We start from the raw sequence: 26,453 nt of genomic DNA on the forward strand, positions 1-26,453 counted from the left end.
TGCTGTAGCTGGGTGCTGTACCTCTGCCACCTGCTCATGATGATAAAGTCGTCACTGCTTAGAAAAGATGGCAACTGTGAGCGAAATCTGTTTGGTGTGTCTAAGGCCCCCTCAAAAAGCAGCAGCAGCAGCAACAGCGGCAGCGGCGGCGGCAGCAGCAATGTCCCCCCACAGAAGGACCCTCAAGGGGAAGCCGATTCACTACTGTGAGTGGTCCCATCACCCTTCTAGGGCAAGTACAGTGGGATCTCACCTCCAAAGGCCCTCCTCATGTTCCCTGGTGACACAGCAAAGCTCCAGAACCTAAGAATGTTGACTGTAGCTCTGGGGGTTGTCTGGGAATAGCATATTTCCCAATTCCTGCAAAGGACCCAGACAGAGCAGCTGTCCACAACCTGAGCTGTGGGACACAGATCACATCCCTGACACCAGGAGGGTGTTCCTCTCTGTCCATCTCTATCCCAGTTCACCTCCCACACAGACATACATTAGATTTTCTCTAGACAGAGTCTCACCCTTAATCCAGACTGGCCTCAAATTTGCAATTCTCCTGCCTCAGCCTCCGGAGTGCTGGGATTACTGAAATGTCTCAATTCTGACACTCAATGGTGATATTTTATATCCAACACTAAAATGCCATTTATATAAAACGTACAACTACTTATTTGGCATGTCTTTGAAAGTACATAGACAAGCTAGAGATATAGCTCAGGGCTACAGCCCTTGTCCACCAGGCACAACAAGGTCCTGGGTTCTAGAGATGGGGTTAGGGAAACAGAGAAATGGAGAAAAGTGAAAAGTAGGCAGAGATGCGAGCGTGCACGTGCACACACGCGCGTGCGTGCACACACACACACACCAACACACGCACACCAGCACACACACACACACACACACACACCAGCACACCAGCTAGCAACCATGATTTCTGAGATTTCTGAGGAAGAGATGTGGGAGACTGGGAGACAGAGACAGAAGAGCAGATTTTGTTTTTGTTTTATTTTTCGAGACAGGGTTTCTTTGGGTAGCTTTGTAGACCAGGCTGACCTCAAACTCACAGTGGTCTATTTGCCTCTGCCTCCCAAGTGCTGGGATAAAAGGTGTGTGCCGCCACCACCTGACTAAGAAAGCAGTTTTTATTCACTAAGTTCTTTGATATGTTCTTTTAACTTCTGAATCTCTTAAGATAGTGTTACTGTCTAGTTTCTTTCACACATCTATATAAATATGGAGGGACTCTACAGACACCAAGAAACACGGAGTACCCATCATCCCCATCATTCACAAGGAAATTCACTCAGGACACTGCAAATGCTACAGGTTCTTGTGTAAAAATTCTGCACACTTAGAAGTAAATAGGAATGGCCACCTAATGTGTGCTTATTTGTTATTGGTAGGTCAAGGGCATTTCCTTTGCAGCACCAGTGTATTGTTTTCCAAGGCGGGGAGGGGGGGAACCACAAGCCTACTTTTATAAATGTCTTGGCCTAGCCTCCAGTCTGTGTGCTGTCAAAGGTCCTATGACCCAAGGCATAGTGTTGTTACCCAAGGTGCAATGGTTTCCCATAATGCCTCATCTTCCCCAGAAGGTCAGGTACAAGTGAGGTCAGTGCTATCTGGGATAACACAGAAAGGAGAGGTGAATGGAGGCAAATCTACAAGACAACTTACTCCCAAAGAACTGACAAAAGGGAAAAGTGTAAATGGGAGGAGGCTGTGATATATTTTCTAATAATTGTAGTTGATAAGAAATAACTGTGTAGAAAGACTGGCATCCCGGGATGCTTGAGTGAACTGAGATGCTAGAAGTGATGTAGGTGAATGAACATGTCTCTCCCAGGTTGCTAGAGAGATCAAAAACAGACTTGGGCCTTCCTATGGCCTTCACCCTGAGTCTCTAAAACACTGAATCTGTTGGATTTACTGTGTGGCTTGTGCCTCCTTTGGCCCCCTCCGGGAACCTTGTTATTCCAGTTTGAAGGGGTGCCACTGCCAGTTTAATCCAGCCCCTGCTTGCTCCTCCAAGGAGGTCCGGTGGTTACCCCTAATGCTGTTCTCATTCTTCCCGGTCTGGCTAGCAGCTGCTGCACAGGTGTGAAGAGCCCTGGGAACCCTCACACCTAGCACTCCCTGAGCACATAGTACTCAGTACTCATAGTCCTGTGCACAGTAGCAATGGCTATTAAGCTTTGCATTTTAGCCACTCAGTGCATAGCATGAGTCTGTATTATGTATCCATTTGTAGAGATCTATATGTGTTTATTCAATGAATACTGGTTGAGCTGATGTATAAAGGGCTGAATAGAATCAGTAACTACTTCATATATTCTACACAATTATTATACTTTCTCTAGTAAGCTTTCAGAGGTGGAAGAAGGGAGATCAGGAGTTCAATGTCACCCCGGGCTACATAGCAAATTTGCGACCATCCTGGGTTACACACGACTCTGTCTCAAACGACAAAAGTCTTTAAACTTTTAAATTAAATTTTAAAAAGATTTTAAAAAGATCTGCCAGCAAGTATTCTATGAATTGAAACAGTGGCCACTAACATCTTCACTGTCTTTCTGAATGTTAGAAGTGTAGTAGGCCTCAATAACTATTATTTGGGAGAATACACCCCAATGAGTCTCCCAAATGGTGACAATTTCTATTTGCTTCTCCTCCAGAGTTTCCTGTTTGTTGAGTCTCCTGAGCCAGAATAGCCCTGAATCACATGTTCCAGGGTTACTAGTACCCTGGGATCCAGAGTCACACTAGAGTCCACACATCTGGTTCTGTCCCCTCCCCTGAGACACACACACACACACACACACACACAGAGAGAGAGAGAGAGAGAGAGAGAGAGAGAGAGATATGCTGGGAGGGGGGTGGCCATTGGGAGCCAGTCCTGCCTTGCCTTCCCTTTGCATTCCCTCTCCTCTTCCTCTTCCTTCCCTCCCTCCCTCCTTTCTCCTGCCTTTGCCTCCCCCCACACAATATCCTCTTCTCTCACCCCCCCACCACAGGTTTATGCAAATCTTTATTCACCTGTTGAAAAGCAACATTGGCACAGGGTTCCTGGGGCTACCCCTGGCTGTGAAAAATGCTGGATTGTTGGTAAGAGGCACTATGGGCTAGAAACTAGATTCATCCAAATTTGGGGGGTGTCTCTAGACCTCTGTGATGGATGACTCTGTGTGATGGGGGACTCTGGGGGACTGGGTTCTGCAATAGCAGCTGGAACCAACCAGGAAACGCACTGAGTACTCCTAGAGAGGGCAGCCATTACTCAGAGTCCTGCTGAACGTGCAGAATCCCTATTCACCACCCTCCTTTCCAAGCCCTGGGGTCTTGTGTCACCCACCTTCCCTTTTACACAGCACTCACCTTGTCCCTGGAAACTTGTATGTATGTGACCCCTGCTTCATATGATGAAGTGCCAAGTGGCACTGGAAGGCTGCGACAAGAAGCTCTCCAGGTCAAGGCCAACCTAGACTATGGAGTGAGTTTTGAGGCAGCCCGATACTATCTCAAAAAGAAAACAAAACAAAAAAATCCATAATGATAGCATGAAAGCCTGGGTTCAATCCTAAGCACTGAGAAACAAAAATAAGGATAAAACCATCTGATGATAAATGATGAGATAGAGGCTAGGCATGGAAATAAAGATGTCTCCACCCATCCCCATGTCCTCTACACCCAGTTGACACTATCTCCTGGCTTATGCCTCCTCTCAGAAATTGCATTGCGTCCCACACACATGAAAACTGCACCTTACATGCATCTCCCCTGGAATCTGCAGGGAGCTTGTGAAAGTCTGGCATACTTGCTCTGACTCTTTGATAAAGAACCACATGGCCCATAGTCCCGCTCTGGAGACCTGCCACAGAAAGCCCCTGTTGTGCTCATGAGGACAGACTGGTGCCACATGTTTAGCATTTCTCTTTAGTCTGCTTGTCTTCTCCAAGCCTGGGAAGTGGCCCCTTGCTTCCTCCCACCTGATTTCTGATGACTAACAGTCCCAGCCAGAGGGAGGAGCCTCTCCTTGGTCACCTTGTAGGTTCTAGATAGATGTCTGCAGAAGAGCCTCAGCCAGACTTTACCAGCATGCTGCATGATGCCTGCTAGTTCTTTAGGCTGCCCTCTTTGCCCCCGAGAGTTGTCGGCACCCTCCATGCCCTTCTGACGGTGATCCATTGAGAAACGCTTACTGAGTTGTTCTAGAAGTGTGCCTGGTCCGTCTCAGGGTTAAAGGTTGCAAACAAAAGGAGAGGTTCTGCCATGTGGAGCCTGCCTCCTACTGGGGTCTAACAGCACTCTTGACCCATTTGTTTCTTTGTGACAAAATGATGCCACCCAGGACATATCTATAAGGTCTCATTGTGCCCTTTGGTCACATCCAGAAGACTGGGATTAAAATCAACCTTGCTTCTTAAATGGGGTCTGACAAGCAGACCAGAAGGAGTGATCCTCTGGGGACAGGTTTCTGCACCAGCTCCATTCCCTCCCCCAATAGTTGCGATGTCCAGGGACAGTTTCAGTTGTCACATCTCAGGGGGAAGGTCCCTGCCCAGGGGTGCAGCCCCCACATCCCACATTGCACAAGTGGCTCTTCACAACACACTCACCTGCCACAGTGTCCCTGGGGCCTGCTGACTAACTATCCTGGGAGAAGGGCACTGTGACACAAAAAGAAACTTGGTCTTTGAGAGTCTTAGGAGAGCTGGGGCTAAGGTGCACAACGGAATTTAGTTTAGCGTGAGGACTAGAAGAGTGTACCTGGAGGCCGACGAGAAAGGTCTGGACTATGTGAGGTGGTGGGATCTTTGTCTCCAGAAGAACCCTAGCCAGTGTGGGGCAGCCCCTCAACAGTGACACCAAATAGGATGTTTGAACACAGCCTCCAGAGGACATTGAGCTTGGACAACTTCCAGTTAGTTGGTTGGTTAGCCGGTTGGTTGGTTGGGTGGGTGGGTGGGTGGGTGATTGGTTGGTGAAACTGGCCTCCAATTCATCATGATCCTCCTGCCTCAGACTAAGTGCCAGCATTATTGGCATGTTCCTCCATTATCTAGCAAGTTTTCTGTCTGCTTTGGGGCAGTGCTAGGATGGAACCCAGGGTGTCACCCAAGTTAGACCAACCCCCAACACTGATCTACAGCCAAGCTAGAGAATTTCATTCTGTGAAGAGTCCTAGTGCTCAGTCTACATGAGGGCTAGGTTGTGGATGTAGCCAGATTTCATCTCACTGTCTCCTTTCCCGTCCCTCTAGGTGGGGCCTGTCAGCCTCTTGGCCATCGGGGTCCTCACAGTGCACTGTATGGATATCCTGCTGAACTGTGCCAGCCACCTCACTCAGAGGTTAGAGTCAGAGGCTCCATTCCAGGGCCACTTCTCCAGGCTGCCACCTCTGCTGCTCTGGATCCTCCTGGGGAGGCAAAGGGATTGTAGAAGAGTGTTGTGGAATAGAATATTTGTTTAACTATGGAAAGCTATGTAAATGGAGTTCTTAATTGGTCTAAATAATAAAAGCCCAGAGTCACAGAGGAAAATGCTGAGAGATCAGAGAGAAGGAGCAAGCCAAAGCCATCTTTACCTCGTTAGCTTCTCAGAGGAAAAGAAAGCCAGTTCCTGTTTCTTCCTGCTTATATCCTCTCTCTGCTCAGCCACCTCACTTCCTGTCTGTATGGACAGACTTCCAGACCTCTAAGGTCAGCTAGTGGCAAGCTCCATCCTCTGATATTCTGACAAGCTTTATTTGTACAAGCAAGATATCACCACAAAGATATGTTGCCTTTGTTGATGCTACATGTGTTTAACTATGTAAAGATGTATTGCTGTTTTACCCTGCCTGCCTAAGGCACCTGACTGATGTAATAAAAAGATGATGGCCGACAGTTGGGCTTGTGGGCAGAGAGAAAAGGGGAACCAGGCAGCCATTTGGGGGCAAGTTGGCTGGTAGCCAGCCAACAATGGCCAGTCTGACGTGGAGGAAGCAAGAAAGCAGGATGGACAGTACATGGATGACATGAATGAGCCCTTAGGACAGCATATAGAAATTGGTTACTTTAAGAAAAAAAAAAAAACTAGTTAGAAACAAGCCTAAGCTAAGGCTGATCATTCATAATTAATAAGTCATCGTGTCATGATTTGGGGACTGGCGGTCCAAGAAAACCTGCTACAGGACTGTGCCCCCTGCTTTTGTGTCAGGTGCTTGGTTACAGCAGGATAAGGCCAGGCCAGTAGATCTGTGGCAGAGGCTTCCTAGTATGTGTGAGCCCCTGGGCTCTACCCTCAACACCTCAAAAAGAAGCTAATATGGCGTCTTGGTGTGGACCCAATTCTGCAGCTAGTAAGTTGAAAGCCACACCCTCTGAGCCTCACTCTCCTCACCTGGAGGAACCAAAGGTGACAAAATGTGCAAAGGGGCCTACGAACTCCTGGGTGTATGCAGGACCCTCAGACGATCTCCTGGTTTGCGGGGGAGGGTGAAATTTTATTTTATTTTATCTGTATGTATGTGTGCACCTTCATGAGTTTATGTGGGCCACGTGTGTGCAGGAACCCCTAGGGCCCAAAGGAAGCATCAGATCCCCTGAAACTGGAGTTACAGATAGTTGTGAGCCACCACATGGGTGCTGGGTCTGTTAAAGCACTAAGTACTCCTGGCCACTAAACTGTCTCTTCTACGCTACCTTTTATTTGAGTCAGGGTCTCATGTAGCCCAGGCTTGCCTCTAAGCCACTGTATAGCTGGAGATGCCTTTGAATCCCTGATCTCCCTGCCTCCACCTCCCAAGTTCTAGTAAGAGTGTCATGTGAATCCAGCCCCATTAATGCAGTACTGGGGACCGACCAATCCCAGGACCTCGGGTATGCTAGGCAAGCACTCTAGAAATGAGCTACAGTCCTATCTCTTTTTTCCCCCCTTTTCCTCTCCCTACCCCAATACAGGTACATTGTCAGGGCCACTTGTTCTAGGAAAACCTTTTCAAGAGAAAGAGCCTGCTGCTCCTCCAGAGGACCCAAGTTTAGTACCAGGACCCACACTATGTATCTCACCGAGTGCTGTAACTCCAGCTTCAGGGGATCAAATGCCCTCTTCTGGCCCTCCTCCTATTGGCACCTGAACTCACCTGCACACACTCACACACAGACACAGGTTTATATGTATGAAATCCTAATATAAAAACCACTGAGAGCTGGAGAGATGACTCTGTGGTTTCTTTCTTTTCTTTTTCTTTTTTTCCAAGACAGGTTTCTCTGTGAAGCTTTGGAACCTGTCCTGGAACTCACTCTGTAGACCAGGCTGGCCTTGAACTCACAGAGATCCACCTGTCTCTGCCTCTGCCTCCTGAGTGCTGGGATTAGTGGTGTATGCCACCACTGCCTGGCTAGTTTCTTTTTCTGAAAAAAAAAAAATGAAAATACAGAATACTGAGCTCCTCGGGACCCAGCTGCTCCTGCTACATTCAGTAAGTCCTTGGAAGTGAGGAAAGACCTTATACAGAAGTCAAAGCAAGGCAACTCAGAGGCTAGGTAGGAAGACTGTCAGTTCCAGGCGAGCCTAGGCTATATCATGAGCACTTTTGAAGCAACAATATTAAGTAAACGTTTTCATGGGGTGGGGATGTAGCTCAGGGGTAGAGTACTCGCCTAGCATGCAGGTCTCCAAAACGCATCATAAAGTCAAATAAACAGAACCCAAATAGCAGATGCACCTGGGATGTACGCTGGCCACGCTCAAGCCAGTGAGCCCTTTCAGCTCATAAAGCATGTCGTATATCAGGCTTTTTGCTCACTCAGTAGTGATGTAAATGGTGTGATTCTGTTGAGCCAAGGCTTTGCAAGATTTCTGTTCTCCTTCCAGGAACCCTCTGGGATGGAGACTTTTTATTCCCATTTTACAGGTGAACAAATTTAGGCTTAAATACCTTGCCCTGGGTCACACAATTGGGAAATAGCAGGGCTGCTCTTTGAAGACCTGTATAACTTCATTCTTGTTTTTTTAATTAGTTCTTTGAAATTTTCATACAAAGTAATTTGATTCTATTCACCCCTCCCCCAGTCCCTTCCCTCCCCTCCCACTCTGTACTACCCTTTTTCTTTTCTTTCCTTTCTATTTCCTTTCTTCTTTCCTTCCTCCTCTCCTTCTTTCGCTCTCTTCTTTTATTATTAAACCCATTCTTAACCATCAGTGAATCTCTGAATGCCCCACCAAGCCCTCCATGCCTTCACACCTCTTGCAGGCACCAACCTTCCAACAATTGCATCAGCCTGGCCTTGCCCTTTGGCTGATGGTGTCTTTCCTTTTTCTCTGACATAAACATTTAGGACAATGGTCTTTTATCTAACTATGGCCTTCTGCCATTTTTATTTAGGTTATTTCCCAGACTGCCTTTAACTCTTTACATAGTCCAGAATGAACTCTATCTCCTGAGATCACAGTTCCTGGAATGACAGGCACACACCAGGTCCAGGGGGCTGCTGATTTAGAAGACTCCATAAAAGTCCTGCACCTCCACCCTGTAATTAGCACTATGCATGTGGCATCTGGCCAGCACCAGCTGCTCCTCTCTGTTCCCACCCAGGACCATAAGGGTCCTACTGCAGAGCCACCCATTCCCCTTAGAAAGAAAGAGACCATCTTCCCAGGGGCTCCCAAATCTCAGTGTACAGTTTACATCATAACCAAAACAGTCATTGGCTGGCCACGCCCACTCCACCTTTTCCTCTTCTGCTCTGCTTAGTTAAACCAATGCACAGATACTGCTTAATCCAAAAGACAAAAACCAAGGAAATGTACCTAAATATTGAGTTTAAAGCATGCTACCAAGTGCATGGAGGAAGAGGAATCAAGAGTTCAAAGCCCTCCCCAGGCGCACGCATCCACCCTAGGCTACATGAGATCTTATTGCAAAAAAGGAAAAAAAAAAAAAAAGCATTGAGTGCATTAACATTGTATAAGCTAATAATTAACCTCTGAAAGTTGCATTAATGGTACTATTACTAGGAAATTTACAGAACACTCCACACTATCACACAAATACACAATAGTCCCCAGGTTAGGCTCAGGCTATACCTTTAGCAAAAGTGTTTTAACTTATGCATTATTTGTTCTTTCACCCTAGACTGCAGAGGAGTTTTGTGAACTATGAAGAGACCACAATGTACAGCCTGGAAACATGCCCAAATCCTTGGTTGAGGACGCACTCAGTGTGGGGCAGGTACTTGTCACAAACCTTCACAGTGACAAAACCATGATTGCATCCCTCACCTGCCCTGCCTTATGTCTGCTCCTACACGTTTTCGTTTTTGTTTTTTTTTTTTATTTTATGTTTAATTATATCTGTCTCATGTGTACATGAGTGCAAGTTCCCAAAGAGGCCAGAAACGAGTGTCAGATTCCCTGGAGCTGGGGTTATGGGTGGTTATAAGCCACCCAATGTGGGTGCTGGGAACTGAACCTAGGTTCTCTGCAAGAGCATATGCTCTTACTGAGCCTTCTCTCCAGCCCCTGCTTGCACAAGTTTTTAAGCAGATATGCTCTTTCTGGAAACTATGAAGCAAGAGAGAGGATCTTCCCATAGCCCCAGCCTCATCTCCTTTACCCTGACTCATAAATAGCCCTTTCAAGGCTTTCTTTTTCTGCGTATATCAAGATGTATGTGAGTGTGAAAGGGTACATGTTAATTTTTTTTTTTTAAGAAAGGAAGACAAGAACTTAGGGTGACCTTGAACTAGCTAAAAAGCCAAGGAGGACTTTGCACTTCCCATATACCACCAAGCTATTTTAATACAGTATGGAAAAGTGAAGCTTTATAAATACTAAGCTAGAACTCTACCAACCCACCTACAACCCCAGCCCTATTTCATTAGAATCATGTGGGTAAATGGAAATTAATTTTGCTTGCTGGCTTGCTTGTTTGTTTATTTGTTTGAGACAGGGTCTCCTGCTGACCTCAAACATGTTTTGTAGCCTCAAGAGGACCCTGATCCTGACACGGATCTCTCTTCCTAAGTGCTGGCCATGTGTTTCCACAACTAGCCTGAAATTAAGTTTTTGTTTGTTTTGTTTTGTTTTATCTAAGAGTGTGACAGTTACTTGCCCTGTTGCTGCAACAGAGTATTGGAGGAAAACAACTTGAGGAAGGGAGGGTTTATTTCAGCTCACAGTCCCAGAGGAGTCTATCTATAGTGCCAGGGAAGGCAAGGCAGCTGGGACAGGAAGCAGCTGGTCACATTGTGTCCTCAGTCAGGAAGCAAAGAGTGATGGATGCTGGTGTTCAGCTCACAGTCTCCTCTTTATTCAGTCTGGGTTCCAGTACATAGAATGGTGCTGTCCACATTCAGTGTGAGTCTTCCCACCTTGATTAACCTATTCTTTGTTTGTTTGTTTGTTTGTTTGTTTGTTGTTTTTATACAGGGTCTCTCTACATAGCCCTGGCTGTCCTGGAACTCACTATGTAGACCAGGCTAGCCTTGAACTCAAAGATATCCACCTGCCTCTGCCCCACAAATGCTGGGATTAAAGACATGAACCACTAAGCCCAACTAGTCAATTTATTCTAGAATGTCTCTCACAGACATGCCCAAAGATTTGTTTCCCTTGTGATCCTATATCTTGTCACTTTAACAGCAGAAATCAATTATCACAGACAATCTCCCTCTGCCCAAGTCCAGCTCCAATAGGGTTCTTGTGCCTCAGGAAGGATGTGTGAAGTCAGTGAAAAATGAGGAGTCTGACCACCGGTTGTCTTTCAAACTGATGGCTCCAACTAGCTCAGGCTGTCTTTATCTATACAAGTTCTAATGCATTCAAGCACAGGCAGTTTCAAATCATTTCTCTTTAATCATTTTCCAAGAATCATTAACATTTTCCTTTCTTTCCTTCTTTTCTACTCCCTTGACGTCATTTATCTTTACCCCATATCGTTATATAGCAAGCCAAATGTTTATATCTAGCTAGGTAGATGTTATTCATACTGTGCCCTAGCTGGTAGCAAACATGCGGTTACAAAGTAAGAGACTTGAGCCCTGTCATTAATTCTTGACAATATCAGATCAGCTGAATATATTGTGATACCTAGAGTATCATCTTCAGGTGTATACCAGTTTCTGAGTAATCTGTTTGTTACCTTTATTATATGGATTGCAGTTATAATCTATTTCTTTATAAGTTCCCAAAGTAATGACTAATACCTAACTCTTTAACCATTGAGACTAAGTTTCTTTATTACTGGCAATTTCTAAATATACATCTTTAAGAGGAACTAGGAATTTTAAATTCCTTTATTAATACTTTGACATTGGAAAGTATCTGAGTGTTCATGTCTTAGTGCCAGAGAAATATATGACCTTTCATGTCCTATCTCCTTTCCCTTCTATGTTCCTATAAGGTTTTTAATGTCATCTTTTAAGAAACCATTTTCTTGGTTCTTAAATCCTTTGGAATATATTTATCTCTTTTTGGTATTGAATAAGTAATAATCCTTAACCTTAGTGAGTTTTTCCTGCTTATTCAGGATGACAGCAAAGGTGGCCAGGGATGACTCGAGAAACTGGTTTCTGTAGCAGATCAGAGAAAAGTGATTTTTCTATAGAGAATTTTGTTCCCAGTAAACTCAGGCACTGACTAATCAGGCAAAACTAAGAATTACCATAGGATTAAGCACAGTGAAGGTTAGAGAAGCCTGAAGCGTGAGCTCCCTATGATAAGCACAGGAGTTTGCAGTGTTGCATCCACTTGGCAAGTCCTTGACAAATGGAAGGGATTCTCCAAAGGGCCTTGCTGTCTAAGGAGCTCCATATGCAATGCGCCTATGAACAATTCCCAAGGATGACAGCATGGCTTCTGCTATCCCTCTTTTTCTCATCTTGAGACATACAGATACATTTCATCATTTGAAGACTCACAGAGTTCTCTAGATGTTTACCCTGTTTTAGTTGATCATTCCTTCTGGGGGTGGACATTTAGTTTGCTCCCTTGGTTATGGGGTAAAGACCCAGAGACCACTAGGCACAGGCACAACCAAAGTCCAAATTGAGAGTCTGCATTAATCTGGCCTGTGCCTGCCTGAAGAGACACACTTCTCACAGAGCAACCCCAAATATATATCACAGGGGGTTTTTAAAGACCAAAAACAAAACAAAAACAAAAACAAAAAAAAAAAACAAAAACAAAAACAAAACAAACAAAAAAAAACACAGAAAAACTATATTCTCATTGGCAGTTGCAGAGGGAAGCAAGCAAGCAGTTTAACGAGAGCCAAGAACCTGCAGTTAGCTGGGGTGTTTCAACCTGAGTTTCTAGAACAGGATTGGGGGCTTTCCCACCAGACATTTCAGGGCATGGGGGTGGAAACCAAAGATAGCTTCAGCTAAGACAAGATGGAGAAACCTTTACTCTGCTACACCTTGTTTGGTAAGAAGTTAATGGTGAGCCAGTCCTGGTAGCACAGAACTGTCATGTCACTGTTCTGGTTAGCTTTAATTATCAACTTGACACAGCATAGAGTCATCTGAGAGGAAAGCCTAAACTGATTGATTGCCCTGATCAGATTGACTTGTGGGTAGTTGTCTTGACTGTTAATTGGTGTAGCAGAGCCCACCCCATAGCACCATTCTCTGGGTCTATATAAGAAAGCTAGTTAAAGGCCTGGCAGTGGTGGTGCATGCCTTTAGTCCCAGTACTCAGGAGGCAGAGGCAGGCGGATCTCTATGAGTTTGAAGCCAGCCTGGTTTACGGAGTGAGTTCCAAGACAGGCTCCAAAGCTACACAGAAAAATATTAAAAAAAAAAAAAAAAAAAAAGGATAGAAAGAAAGCTAGTTAAATATGAACTCCTGAGAAAGCCAGTAAGAACCTTCTTCCATGAGCTCTGTTTCAGGGTCTTACATGGTGCAGGTCTTGACTTTGCTCAGTGAAGGACTGTGACCTGGGGTGTAAGGTGGAATAAACCCTTTCCTCCCATGTTTTGGTGAGAGTGTTTTATCACGGTAAAAGAGGAACCTAGGACAGTCACCTTCCCTGAAGGCTGTCAGAGATACCCAGAGTTCAAAGCCTGCCTGAATTAAAGACATAATGATGTAGGGAGACCCTTGTGCCAGGATTTTAAAAGAATTAGGCATGCCAGGCAGTGTGGGGGCACACCTTTGATCCCAGTACTCAGAAGGCAAAGGCAGGTGAGTCTCTGTGAGTTCCAGGACAGCCTGGTCTATAGAGTGAGTTCCAGGACAACCAGGGCCACACAGAGAAACCCTGTCTCAAAAAACAAACAAAAGAGCTAGGCATGTAGCTCAGCAGCATCCTGGCTTAGATCCTCATCACCACACATTTGAACACACACACACACACACACACACACACACACACACACACACACACACACTGATGGTGTGTTCAAATGCTTTTCTGTTTGGGCATCTCTGGTCATCTCACCAATATTGATTAGGACCCAGGGTGAGATTTCACTGCCCTAGAAAGATGGGTGACCAGGGCTCTCATGATAAAATAACACCTCAAAGGCAGAAAAGGCCCTAATAGTGGAGGGACAGACATCCCAAGACCCCTCCATGAGACCTTCCCAGACAGCCCTTCTCCAGGCAATGAGTCAACGCTGAGGCAGCCACAGCCCCTTCCACACCACCTATCTCAGGCTCCACAGGCAGGCTCTGATCTTCCAATCAGGAACTGTTCTAGTTATCGGCCAGATGAGGTCAGGATCTGTGCCTGATGACATCTTAAGTAGATGCATAGGGCAGAAACAGCCCCTGGAGTTCACCATCCCCATGCCCTTTGAGTTGGAAAATTACACAGCTCAGAGAAGATAAGCAAGCTACATGAGACCATGCCCCCCAAAAGCAAAAGGTATTTGTGAAGTCATTAAGATATCTAAAATATAGACTGTATATTTGATGTTAAAGTTGATTTCTGCCTGTCAATGATTAAGAGAAATCTGCCTGAGGTAGTCCAGGTAGATGTTTCATGACTTCTGAAATTATCATTGAAATGATTCTAAAAGAATGTCTGGGGTTTTGTTATTGTTGGTGTGTGTGTGTGTGTGTGTATGTGTGTGTGTGTGTGTGTGTGTGTGTGTGTGTGTGTGTGTGTGTTGAATATATATACCCAGAATGAAAACTGGGGCCAAAGTAACTACTCATACATTTATTAGAGTGTATGGATGTGTTTGTGGTGATATCAGTGCTGTTGAAGTAGAAGCTAGAATATCAGGACTTTGAGGTCACACTTAGCTATCTGGCTAATGAGAGGCCAGCTTGAGCTACATGAGGCTGTATCTCAAAAAACAAAACCAAACAAAACCTCAAGCCAGAGTTTATGGATGTTAATCCTACCATACTCTCAGCTTTATCTGAGGGGCTGAAATTTCTCAAAATCCAATCATCAGAAATCATTGTTTTGAAAAAGAAACCCGTTCTTCCCCTTGTCATCCTCTCCCCGCTAGGTACATCGTGAGTTTCCTGCTGATCGTCACGCAGCTGGGCTTCTGCAGTGTGTATTTCATGTTTATGGCAGACAACTTACAACAGGTAAAGAAGGCTCTTCTGGGCAGAGTGGGAGGAGAGCTGGGAGAGCGGGGAGAACGGGGAGAGCGAGGAGAGTGGACCCCCTGATGCTGGGCCATCAGTGAGACTGCAGCATTTGAGCCTGTCTGCCCACAGCTGGGGCCAAAGTAAAGCCAAAGCCCCACATCTCCAGTCTGGAAAGCATAGATGAAATCTGCCTTAGGAACTCAGATCGTCACATCCAGGAGGACTGACAAGTTGCCACTTTGCCTTCATCACGTTCTTAACATGAGACATGTTAATGGGAGCATTCTTTTATGACTTTGTAGGATGGAGAAGCACACTCAGCCAGGAAGGATAGTGAGCTGTGAAAACAGGAGGGCCTGGTGGAGGTGACTGCTCAGTTCCCAGTCCTGCCCAGCTTCAACCTCTAAATCTTAAAGAGGATGTGCTTATGTAACCAAAACCTTTTCTCTAGTCATGTGAGGGGAAACAAAAAACAAAAAACAAACAAAAAAAAAAAAAAAAAAGAAAGAAAGAAAAAGAAAAGAAAAGAAAAAAAAAAACACCACTTCACAGGAAATAAGAGATTGTCAATCAGACAAAAGGACTGTTGGACCTTTGGGTTTTATGATGCCCAGGGTTTCCAGTTGTCAGAATCACATCCACTACAGTAAAGGTGGCTAGGATTGCCAAATACAAACATAGAACACCCAAAACCAGACACAGCGGCTCACATCTGTAATGCCAACAGTTGGAAGGTAGAAGCAGAATGATTAAAAGTTCAAGGCAGGGGCCAGCATCAGATCTGTGAGACCCTATGTCAAAGGGGAGGCGGGCAGGTGAGAGCATAGCTCAGTCAGTAACTTGCTTGACTTGCAAGCACAAGGTCGTGGGTACCATTTCCCAGGACCCACATATTAAAAAGCAGGGCTTAGTGGCATGCAGCTGTAATTCCAGTGCTAAGGAGACAGATAGGCACCTGCTGTCTAGCTTAACATGCTAGTACCAGGCTAGTGAGAGACCCTGTGTCAAAAGACAAACTAAAAAGGTGCACAAACCTGAGGAACAGCACTGAGTTTGTTCTCTGGAGCCCTGCTTCCCAGGAACACACATGCATGCATAACTGCACAAACTCCCAGAAGACACTCAGCTATAAAACTGTAGAGACCACATTTGTTGCTTTTTCAGAGGACCCAGCAGACCCAGGTTCAATTCCCAGCACCACATGGTGGCTCCCAGCTGTCCACAACTCTGGTTCCAGGAAACCTGACCCCCTCTTTTGACCTCTTCCAACACTAGGCATGTACACGATCTACTTACATAAATATACAAGCAAAACACTCATACAATAAAATTAAGTAAATATAAAAGTGTTTTAAGGATTTATTTATTTTTTTATGTGTATTTAAGTTTTGCCTGCATGTATGTATATGCCCATGGAAGTCAGAAGGTGTTGGCTTTCCTGGAACTGTGAGCCACCACGTGGGTACTAGGAATTGAATTCAGGTCCTCTGCAAAAGCAAGCAGTGTTCTTAACCACTGAGCAACCTCTCTAGCTCCAAAAAGAAAAAAAAAAAAAAAACCTGTTTTTAAAGGCCTGTTTTGAAATTTCACACAAGTCATGAATAATTATCTTGTCTTCTGGGGCAGTAAGACCTCAGAGGGTCAGCTGAAATCCTAACTGAAATGGTTCCTAGTGACTATGATGGATGTTCTGCCTTTCACTGTGCCCCTTTGGCAGATTGTGGAAGAAGCTCACTTCACCTCCAATGTCTGCCAGCCCAGGAAGAGCCTGGTGATGACTCCCGTCCTGGATGCTCGATTCTACATGCTCACCATCCTACCCTTCCTCATCCTGCTGGTGCTTGTCCAGAACCCACAGGTGTTGTCCATCTTCTCCACCTTGGCCACCATCACCACTCTGAGCAGCCTGGCTCTGATCTTCGAGTATCTCATCCAGGTCTGTATCTGAAGCCCCACAGAAGGTGGTCAGGGTCCAAGGCTTCTGAGGCACGGCAGGTTTACAGACACGGTGGGAAAGTGGCCGGTCTCTTTCCCTGAGCCTAGATGATTTCTAGAAATACTTCTGTCCCACAAGCTGTAAAAGTTAGGTATCTTCCCATGCAGTGGTGGCACACACCTGTAATCCCAGCACTTGGGAGGCAGAGGCAGGCAGATCTCTGTGAGTTCAAGGTCAGCCTGATCTACAAAGTGCATTCTAGGATAGCCAAAGCTCTTACATGAGAAACCTTGTCTTGAAAAAAAAAATAGGCATTGTTATCATCAACACCCTTCATCTCCAGCATCGTGGTCATATCCAAAAAATTGAATTGCTGGGTAATTTGGTTGCTGAATGCCTCTGTGATTAGGTGTTATTTGAGGAGATGGGGGTTTGAGGCCCAATAACAAGAGATAAAGAAGGATGTCACACTAGCCATTTCAATGAAATAACAAGAACTATCACAGTGTGGAGACTGAGAGAGGGCTCAGCAGGTGAAGTGCTTGCTGCCCTAGCTTGAGAACCTGAGTTCCCACACCCCACATCCACATGACAGCCTAGCACAGTGGGGCACACATATAACCCCAGAACTGAGAGAGTGAAGGCAGGTGGGGGTTCACTGGCCAGACAGTCTAGCTAAAATGACTAATCCTAAATTCAGTGAGAGATTCTTAAAAACAATAGAGGAAGGCAATAGAATACCTCTAACCTCCACATGCACTGACATGGGTACATGCACACAAATGCATATACACCATGTGTGAGCACACACACACACACACACACACACACACACACACACACACACACACATACACAAACCACACATAGGAAATATAGCACTGGTCAGTGGATAGGAAATAGCTAGGGCTTGCTAGATGGCTCAGATGCTTGCCTCCAAGCCTGAGGACCTGAGTTCAGTCTGCAGAACCCACAGAGTGGAAAGAGAGGACTGACTCTCACAAGTTATGCTTTTACTCCACATCCACACTGTGGCACACATGTCCCCCTCCCCCCAGTAATACAAATGTATTAGATGGATGAATGGATGGATGGATAGACAGACAGACAGACAGACAGACAAAGAATTTGATCTATTTGATACCAAGGATTTTACACAACTGCCCCAATCTTTGAAATAAAGCAACTCCAAAATGCTATCTCTATCCCAGTTTCCAGAAAAAGACACTAAGGAAAGGAGCAGCAGGTAGGCAGATCTTTCTAATTGGGCCAGCTGGTTTTCTCCTATCATTGTTGCTGCATTTCTTTGATCATGAAAAAAAAAATGGAATTATATTAATGTCCTCCTAAGGACCCTTATCTGACTCAGATTAATCCAGGTTTGTCTTCCTGTGTAAAGTCATCTGCTTTAACATCCTAAATTCCTTTTGAAAACTCACCTCTCTGGCCAAGCATGGTGGTATGCACCCATAATCCTAGCACCTCAGAGGCTAAAACAGGAAGAAGGCTTGGTCTACATAGCAAGAACCTACCTCAAAAAATAACATAATCCACCCAGGTTTGGTGATTCATGCCTTTAACCTCAGTTCTTATGAAGTAGAGACTATCGAGTCTCTGTGAGTTCAATGCTAGCCTGGTCTACATTGTGAGTTCCAGGGTCAGCCAGCTCACATTTCCTGGAGTTAAGATCAGTACATCTTTGGGAAGCCTTCATTTGTCCTGCCCACTGAAATCTATTATAATCACTCCTTCCTTGGCTACAGATAAAGTTTGAGGCCAGCTTCAGCTACCTGATAACACTGACACAAATACATTATCACTCCCTGTACCTGGTATGGCTACTGTATTAGCTGTCACAGCTAATACTGCACAGCCCCAAGGGGAATGACAGGAAAGAGGTGTTAAAGGCAGGAGCATGGGTCAACCACCGTTATCTGGGCTGTATGAGTAGCTTGCAGAGTAGCTTTGGACAATTTCCTTCTTCCACTCTCCTGACTGTTCCATATTTAAGTTGAGAAGACAAGTATAGACAGAGGGGAAGACAATAGAATATTACTGAGCACTAAAGAAAATGAGAAGGGTTCTCTCTCTCTCTCTCTCTCTCTCTCTCTCTCTCTCTCTCTCTCTCTCTCTCTCCTTTCTGTTATGAGAATAATGCCTGGAGCTAGAGTTGCAGATGGTTGTGAGCTGTTTGATGTAGGGGCCAAGAACTGAACTCCAGTTATCTGGAAGAGCAGCAAATACTCTTAATCGCTGGGCCATCTCTCCAGGCCCAGTAATGAAATTCTAATAAATGCTACAGCATGCATGATCCTTAAAAGACATTAAGCTAAGTAAAATAAGCCAAACACACATTTTTAAAAAGACAAATGCTGCAAGCTCCTGCTCACAGGAAGTACTTAGGGAGCCACTTTCACATGGACAGAACAGTCATAGGTTGCTAAGAGGTAGAGAACAAAAATAACAGTTTCAGTTTGAGTTGATAAAAAAGTTCTGGTGATAAACAGTAGTGATGGCAAAATCACACAGTGAATATACTCAGTGAGTAAAATGACTAAATGGAAAGTTTGATGTTACTTTGACACAATAAATGTTAATAAATTAGACTGAGGATATGGCTGAGTGGGTAGAGGACTCACCTAGCATGCAGGAGGGCCTGGGTTCCACCCTCAACACTGCATAAAACCATACCTGATCGTGCACACCTGTTATCCCAGCACTGGAGATGGAAACAGAGATGGGGGAGGGAGTGTCAAGAATTCAAAATCATTCTCAGGGACATGTAGAGTTCAAGATCAGTCTGTCAGTCTGGGCTGCAGAAGACTGGGTCTCAAAATAAATTAGCTAATTAATTAGAATATTTTCTTACAGATAAGACGTTAAGTAACAGTGCTGTTTACACCATTATTGGACATGACCCAAGATGACCTCCCCACAGCACAGCCAACACCCTTCCTCTCTTTCAGGAGATCCCACATCACAGCAGCCTGCCCCTGGTTGCAAGCTGGAAGACTTTCTTGCTGTTCTTCGGCACAGCCATCTTCACCTTTGAAGGCGTGGGGATGGTAAGAAAGATGAGGTGCCCCACAGGGTGGCCAGCTGTGATTCCCCACAGCACCCCAGCAGTGTTGAGGATAGCAAAGCCTGAGTCCCTCCTGGTGACAGGAAAAGTCTGCCGTGATGGGTGCACCTCCCAACCCAGACCATACCTCAAGCTCCCAAGACAAAGACAAAGATAGAAATTTACTAATCATCCCATACTGAGCAGAGTATTGGGGCAATAGCAAGCATGAGACAAGATGAAGGGGAGTGAGCATCTGGAGGAGGTGTGGCCTCCATAGAGCTGACGCGGTGATGGGAGGGGTGTGGCCTTTTGTAGTAATTTGGCAAGTGTGGCTGTAGGGAGGAGCTTAGCCTTGTGGAGGGGCCCCTGCTGGCTCCATCCACCTGGAGAACACCTGTGCCTATAAGGGAACCTACATCCACATCATGGCCCCTCCTTTCAACATTGTCTTTCCCAAATCGTCTGCTTCCAGGTTCTTCCTCTAAAAAGCCAGATGAAAAGTCCTCAGCAGTTTCCCGCCGTGCTGTATCTGGGGATGTCCTTTGTCATCTTCCTCTACATCTGCCTAGGGACCCTGGGTTACATGAAGTTTGGCTCAGACACTCAGGCCAGCATCACCCTCAACTTGCCCAATTGCTGGTAGGAACCTGCCTGCCTCACCTGGGACAGGGAGGCATGGGAGGTGAGCCTTGGTGGCAGAATGCGCATGTGCGAACTGGTTACCTTTAGCAGAAGAAATGAGCTATTGTCAACTGTTGACATCCGTGTTAATTATGCTAATAGGTGAGTTTGATGACCAGGCACTGTGTTCCTCCTCAGTTTCTCACGGCAGCCTTAAGCATTATAATCAAGGACTCCACAGAGCAGACAAGATATCAACATTAGCGGCAATCAGCGACCTTCCCAGCTAACACTGTCTAGTGGGAGTAGAGACTTGAATTCCAAATTTGACCCTAAAATGCAAAGGCCTGGGATGAGTAATTAGGGGCTATTGAGGAAACAGAAAGTGAAAACTCCATGGTAGAGCATTTGCATAGATTGTCTGAGGCCCTGGGTTGGATGATAATAATAATTTTATTTTTGAGATAGGGTCTCTGTTTCACAAGTGCTGGCATGCATTACCATTTCCTGGTAGTTTAGACATGTGCCACAGATGAACTGCTACTTAGGCCCTTGAGTATCCTCAGCTGGAACTCAGCCTGGAGTCCTTACCCTCAATCATTCATTCTTTCGTCCATCCATCCAGGAAACATCTGTAGGTGGGATCTTTAGAGCAGCTGTTGGACTCTAGTGACTAAGTACATGTCCTGAAGCTAACTAATAGGATCCAAATTCTGGTTCTTCCATGCCGTGGGCGAGCCTCCCACCTTTCTGCACAGTAAGGCCTGCACACATGCCTCTTTGTATCAGTCAGAACAGCTTCATGATGCTTCAGTCATGAACCATCACTGCGGCTGTCACCCAAATGCTTAACTCTTTGTTTACACCAACCCATTATGGAATGGCCCAGGCTCTCACTCTAATGTATCAGCCACACCCCAGGCAGGGTGTTGCTGGTTGTCATGACAAAGAGCCACTGAATGTCATCTGCCCTTCCCAAGCAGCTAGCAGAGCAGCTTGAACTACTTTAAGCTAGAAGAGACAGCCCTCCTGTCAGACTCCCTGCCCTGGCAGGGAAGAGCCTAGAAACCTTTGGTGAACAGCCCTCTTCTGCACTCCCTGACAGAGTGTCTGCAGGCAGCGATTATTTTGATTATATAAAAAAATGTTAGAAATGTAGCAAGCTCTGTAGATTATCAACTGTTAACGATTGTTATAGGTCCTTAGGCTTTCAGGTGGGTGGGGCAATGGTAGCATTCACATTCCCAAAGCCAGAGCCGTAAAATAAGGAAAATGTCACCAGCCCCACCCTCCTGCTGTGCCCTGCTAATGACCAGATGAGATCATGAATGTGGATGCTTTGAAGCTGTACCTTATTTTATGTGAGTGAGATACTATCTTAGTATGTGGGTCTTATTCTTGGTTGATTGCACTTCCTCTAGCTATCCTGGGCAGAGCCTTTTTATTCTGAAGGTGGCAGCTCAACACATGGGCAGCAAGCTTCTGTCAGGCTTTTTACACATGCTGGTGTAAGCCAGCTAGTGAGTGGAGGGAAAGGAATTCACTCTTGAGGGGAATCTTGAACAAACACCCTTCCCAATAAAAACACCAACAATTCTAGAAAAAAGAGAAGGTGATAAACACATAAAATAACAATTTTATATACAAAAGGTCCTCAAAACATACAAAAGAAATGCCAGTTTCAAAAATCTGGGTTTGGAGCTGGGTGGTGGTGGCACATGCCTTTAATCCCAGCACTTGGGAGACAGAGACAGACAGATCTCTATGAATTCAAGGCCAGTCTGGTCTACAAAGTAAGTTCCAGGACAGCCAAGAATAAACAGAGAAACCCTGCCTCAAACACACACACACACACACACACACACACACACACACACACACACATACACACACACACACTACCACCACCATCCCCCCCAAAAAAATCTGGATTTGGAGGTGTATAGTTGATATCCTAGCACTGGAGAGGTGGACAAGCAGATCCCTGGAATGTGCTGGCCAGCCAGCCTAGTCAAATCAGTGAGAGTTCCAGGGCCCACAGAGAGATCCCACATCGAAAACAAGGTGGCAGCTCCTGAACAACGACACCTCTACATGCTGGCACACACATGTGCATGTGCATACAGGAACACACACATACTGCAATGTCAGAGACAGACACACTATTTTAGTACTTAGAGAGGCCATAGACTAGGACAAAAGGGCAGTATGTCAATACGCATCAAAATTTTGTCGTAGCTGGGATCTGCTACATAGCTCAGTGGTTGAGTGCTACACCTAGCATACACAAGACTCCGGGTTCAATCTCCAGCATTACATTAACCAGAGCGGTGGCTCATGCCACTAATTCCAACACTTTTGAAATGGAATCTGAAGTTTGAGGTCATTCTTGGCTGCATACCAACCTGGAAACCAGCCTGGGACACAGGGTGAGATCCAATGTCAAGAAACAATTTAGAAATAGTTTTTACTTCTGGAGTTGATTTGTAGATAAGGAATATGGAGGTGTGTGCTATATATGCTGACAAGCAGGTGTAGGATATGTGCATGTGCATCGTGTGTGCTGAGATATGCAGATATATGTAGAGATAATCTTTGCTGCATTATTTTCTTGGCAAAAGACAGAATAATCGAAGTTTCTCATTAACTGTTGACTTGTTGAAAAACTAAACAAAATCTCTGTGCTGTTAAATAGAACAGACATGTGTTCACAGGGAACAACTTACAAGAAATATTTTCTTTATTTGTTGTTCTGAGATGGGACTTCACTGTGTAGGCCTGGGAACTCACTACGTATGCCAAGCTGCCCTCAAACTTGTGGCAATCCTCCTGCCTCTACCTCCCAAGTGCTGGGATCACAGACATGTGCCACTACATCCAGCTTTAAATTTGGTGAAATAACAAAGGTCACCAAGACGTGTCACCATGCATCTGTAGGTATGTGTGGCTCCCCTACTTTCTGTTTAAGATTGTAGGCACAGATCTGGGAAGACAGCTCAGTGAGTAACCACCCAAATATGTACACCCAACTTAGAACCCTCAAAATCACATAAAAGCTGGGCACAGTGATGCATAGCTGTAATCCTAGTGTTCCTAAGTGAGGTAAGAGGCAGAGACCGGAGAACCCATGAGGTGCAGCTGCTAGTCTGACATATGCAGCAAGAAACAGGAGAGATGCTGTTCCGAATGTGGTAGAAGGCTAGGATGGACACTGAGGTTGTCATTTGACCTCCTCGTGTGAGTCATGGCAAACTCCGAGGGAACTGCAGTTAGAGTGGGGGGGGGGGGTGGGGAGAATGGTCATGCTATATGGCTGCTACATGGTGAATTGTACTGAGCGCAGACATGACATTTATAATCTTTAAATAAAATATTTAAATGAAATACCTGGAGTGAATTGTACTGAATGCAGATATGACATTTATAATCTTTAAATAAAATATTTAATTGAAATACCTGGAGATTCCTATAGCCCCAGAAGTTCCAGGAATGACTGTTTCCATGTCCCCTCTGAGCCGAGTCACTGACTCTTGACCTGTGAAGCTTCCAATGGGCCCTAAGCCACCTTTCTGGAAGCCTGGTGGCATCTCACATCCTTTCAATGTCCTGTCTGCAGGTTGTACCAGTCAGTCAAGCTGATGTACTCTGTTGGCATCTTCTTCACCTATGCCCTCCAGTTCCACGTCCCAGCTGAGATCATCATCCCCTACGTCATCTCACGAGTGTCTGAGGACTGGGCTCTGTTCGTAGACCTGACCGTCCGCACAGCATTGGTCTGCTTGACCTGTGAGTTGGGGAGCTGGTATTTATTCCCTCAAACCTGTGACATGTGTCCCACCCCAGTATAATGTCTACCCCAGCAGCCTTGTCCCCACCACTTGCCTCTGATCTACAAGATGTTTGTCTCCACGCTTCTCACCTCTCCACCTGACGATGGGCTTAGGAAACCCACGTAAGGAATGCCACCCCCCCAGTCCTGTTGCCTAGGGAATGAGTGCTGCCTGACTCACAGGAAAAGGCAAGATCTTCCTCATACAGCCACTTGCCTATGTGTCTACAATGGCCACTGTACTTGTGTGTCTAACACTCACACCAACCCAGCATTGCTACCAACTGAGGGAGCCATGGCCCAGAGAAATCAAGTCTCATCCCTACATCACACAGCTCCATGACAGAATGGGAGATTTGGTCCCCCAGGGCCTGTCTCCTTTCTACTTTATGTATGGTCAAGTCCCTGTGTCATCAATTATTTAATTGTAAAGAAGTTTACATACTTAACTGTAAAACTCCAAAAGGGGTGGTGATTTGTTAAAGACTTAGGGGTTATTTCAGGACCTCTCCTCGCTCCTTTCTCTTCATTCACCCACCCTTCCATTCACAGTGAACACTGCTTAGGAAACTTTGGGAAAAGGGCTGGGCAATCATTTCTCTGGAACTTCTAAGAAGATCAGAAGAGGTGCCCAGAAGGAAAGAGCAAAGGAACTGGGGGGGTTTGACCTAGAGAAGCCAGGGCACTGGGCTTCTAGTGTTTGATTATAATACAGGCAGAAGAGCGCCTTAGTGTGTGGAGGTGGATTTACTGGCTGCCAGCCTAGGTCCAGGTTCAGTGAGAGACCCTATCTCAAGGGAATGAGGCACAGAATGCTGGATGATAGAGCAGGACACTCGATTCCCTCCTCTGGCCTCCACATTCATGCAGGTGCACCACACACACACACACACACACACACACACACACACACACACACACAATTTTTTCTCTATAAAAATGATAATTAAAAAAAAAAAGCTTGGGGGGTGCTGAAGAGATGGCTCAGCCATTAAAGGCTAGGCTCACAACAAAAAAAAAAAAAAAGAGTTGCAGGGCAGACAGGATCCAGATCCACAGTGCCGGTCCTGGTGCCGGTCCTAATCCTTAAACTCCAAAGCCATGCTTGTTGGGGACTCCCCTCTTTGAGGCACACTCAGTGAGTCTACTTTCCTCTCTCTGCAGGTTTCTCAGCCGTTCTCATCCCTCGCCTAGACCTGGTCATCTCCCTGGTGGGCTCTGTGAGCAGCAGCGCCCTGGCCCTCATCATCCCGCCCCTGCTGGAGATTGCCACTTTTTACTCTGAGAATATAAGCTGTCTGACCATTGTCAAGGACATCATGATCAGCATCCTGGGCCTCTTAGGGTGTGTATTTGGGACATACCAAGCCCTCTACGAGATGACTCAGCAGGCCCGCTTTTCCATGGCTAACTCTACAAGTGGCTACACATAATTGCCTATTTTTATTTGAATAGTTCACCCTTCCTCCCATCCTCTGTTGGATTCCCATTATATACATTCATCAAAACCCAGCATCACTATGTTAATTAGTGGCTTCTTTATCTTCCAGGAGGAACATGGGTGCTGGTGTTGCAGGTCAGGACTGGTCCCTGAAAGGTGCCCTGCTATTGGCTCTGAGTTTCTTGGACAGTTCTTTTGTACCTTGAAACCCAAATCAGATCAAATCTTTGATACTGTCAACCTCAAAAAGCCAGGCAAGGCTGTGCATGCCTGCAGTCCCAGTGCCAGAGAGAAGGGGAGGCAGGCAGAGACAGATGGATGCCAGAAGCTCACTGGCTGGCTGGCCTAGCCAAATCTGTGTGTTCAGGTTCACTGAAAGAGCCTGTCTCTCAAACATGAAGGCAGAATGCAATCAAGGAAAGATACCTGATATCAACCGCGGCTTCCACATGCTTGTACATGTACACACATATACACACACCTACAATGTTAAGTACATTGATGATTCATCAGTTAACACACTTGCTGCCCTTGCATAGAACTTTTGTTCAGGTCCCAGCTCTATGTCAGGCAGCTCACAATGGCCTGTAACTCTAGCACCAGGCATTCTGACACCCTCTTCTGGCCTTGTGGGTGCACACATAGACATATGCATGCTCTCTCTCTCTCTCTCTCTCACACACACACACACATCTATAAATTCAAAGTGAATAAATATTCCCCGAAAACTCACATAAATGAAAGAATGGTTGTTTTCCCTATTTTCAGAAAGTATTTCTGAAGCATCAGGCTTAGACAATGTGCACTGAGGCAATATGAGTCTCCTGTTTGGATAAGAGTCTCAGGAAAAAAAGTAGCCTTAACTATGTCCAGCCACTGAGTCAAAATTTATCCCCAAAAATTTAAACATAATTTCCCATAAATTAATCATCTTGCTGCTCTGGCGATGCAGCAAGATAGAAATAAAAGCTCACTTCTTCGGATTTTTTTCATTACATGTCCATCCTTCAGAGAAGGTACATTCCCATTA

General features: G+C 45.5%; 2 protein-coding genes across 2 annotated transcripts in view; both read left to right on the forward strand.

The window, feature by feature from the left end:
* Positions 1-25,551, forward strand: Slc36a3 (solute carrier family 36 member 3). The gene is made up of 10 exons (XM_051180654.1): positions 1-206; positions 3,009-3,099; positions 5,255-5,343; positions 9,113-9,208; positions 14,445-14,529; positions 16,250-16,468; positions 19,438-19,533; positions 20,005-20,171; positions 23,770-23,939; positions 25,147-25,551. The coding sequence occupies exons 1-10, from the start codon at positions 37-39 to the stop codon at positions 25,413-25,415; spliced, it is 1,452 nt and encodes a 483-aa protein (XP_051036611.1). The 5' UTR covers positions 1-36; the 3' UTR covers positions 25,416-25,551.
* Positions 1-26,453, forward strand: part of Anxa6 (annexin A6) — a 203,183-nt gene that overhangs the window by 49,224 nt on the left and 127,506 nt on the right. The gene's annotated exons all lie outside the window — the stretch shown is intronic.

The sequence above is a fragment of the Phodopus roborovskii genome, unplaced genomic scaffold, assembly GCF_943737965.1.
Source record: "Phodopus roborovskii unplaced genomic scaffold, PHOROB, whole genome shotgun sequence".
Lineage (NCBI taxonomy): Eukaryota > Metazoa > Chordata > Mammalia > Rodentia > Cricetidae > Phodopus > Phodopus roborovskii.

Excerpts from the sequence above, each read along its gene's own strand:
- Slc36a3 (XM_051180654.1), top strand. The coding sequence starts at position 37 with ATGATGATAAAGTCGTCACTGCTTAGAAAAGATGGCAACTGTGAGCGA. Across the intron at positions 3,100-5,254 it reads TGAAAAATGCTGGATTGTTG|GTGGGGCCTGTCAGCCTCTT; the intron begins GTAAGAGGCACT and ends CCGTCCCTCTAG. Across the intron at positions 16,469-19,437 it reads TCTTCGAGTATCTCATCCAG|ATCCCACATCACAGCAGCCT; the intron begins GTCTGTATCTGA and ends CTCTTTCAGGAG.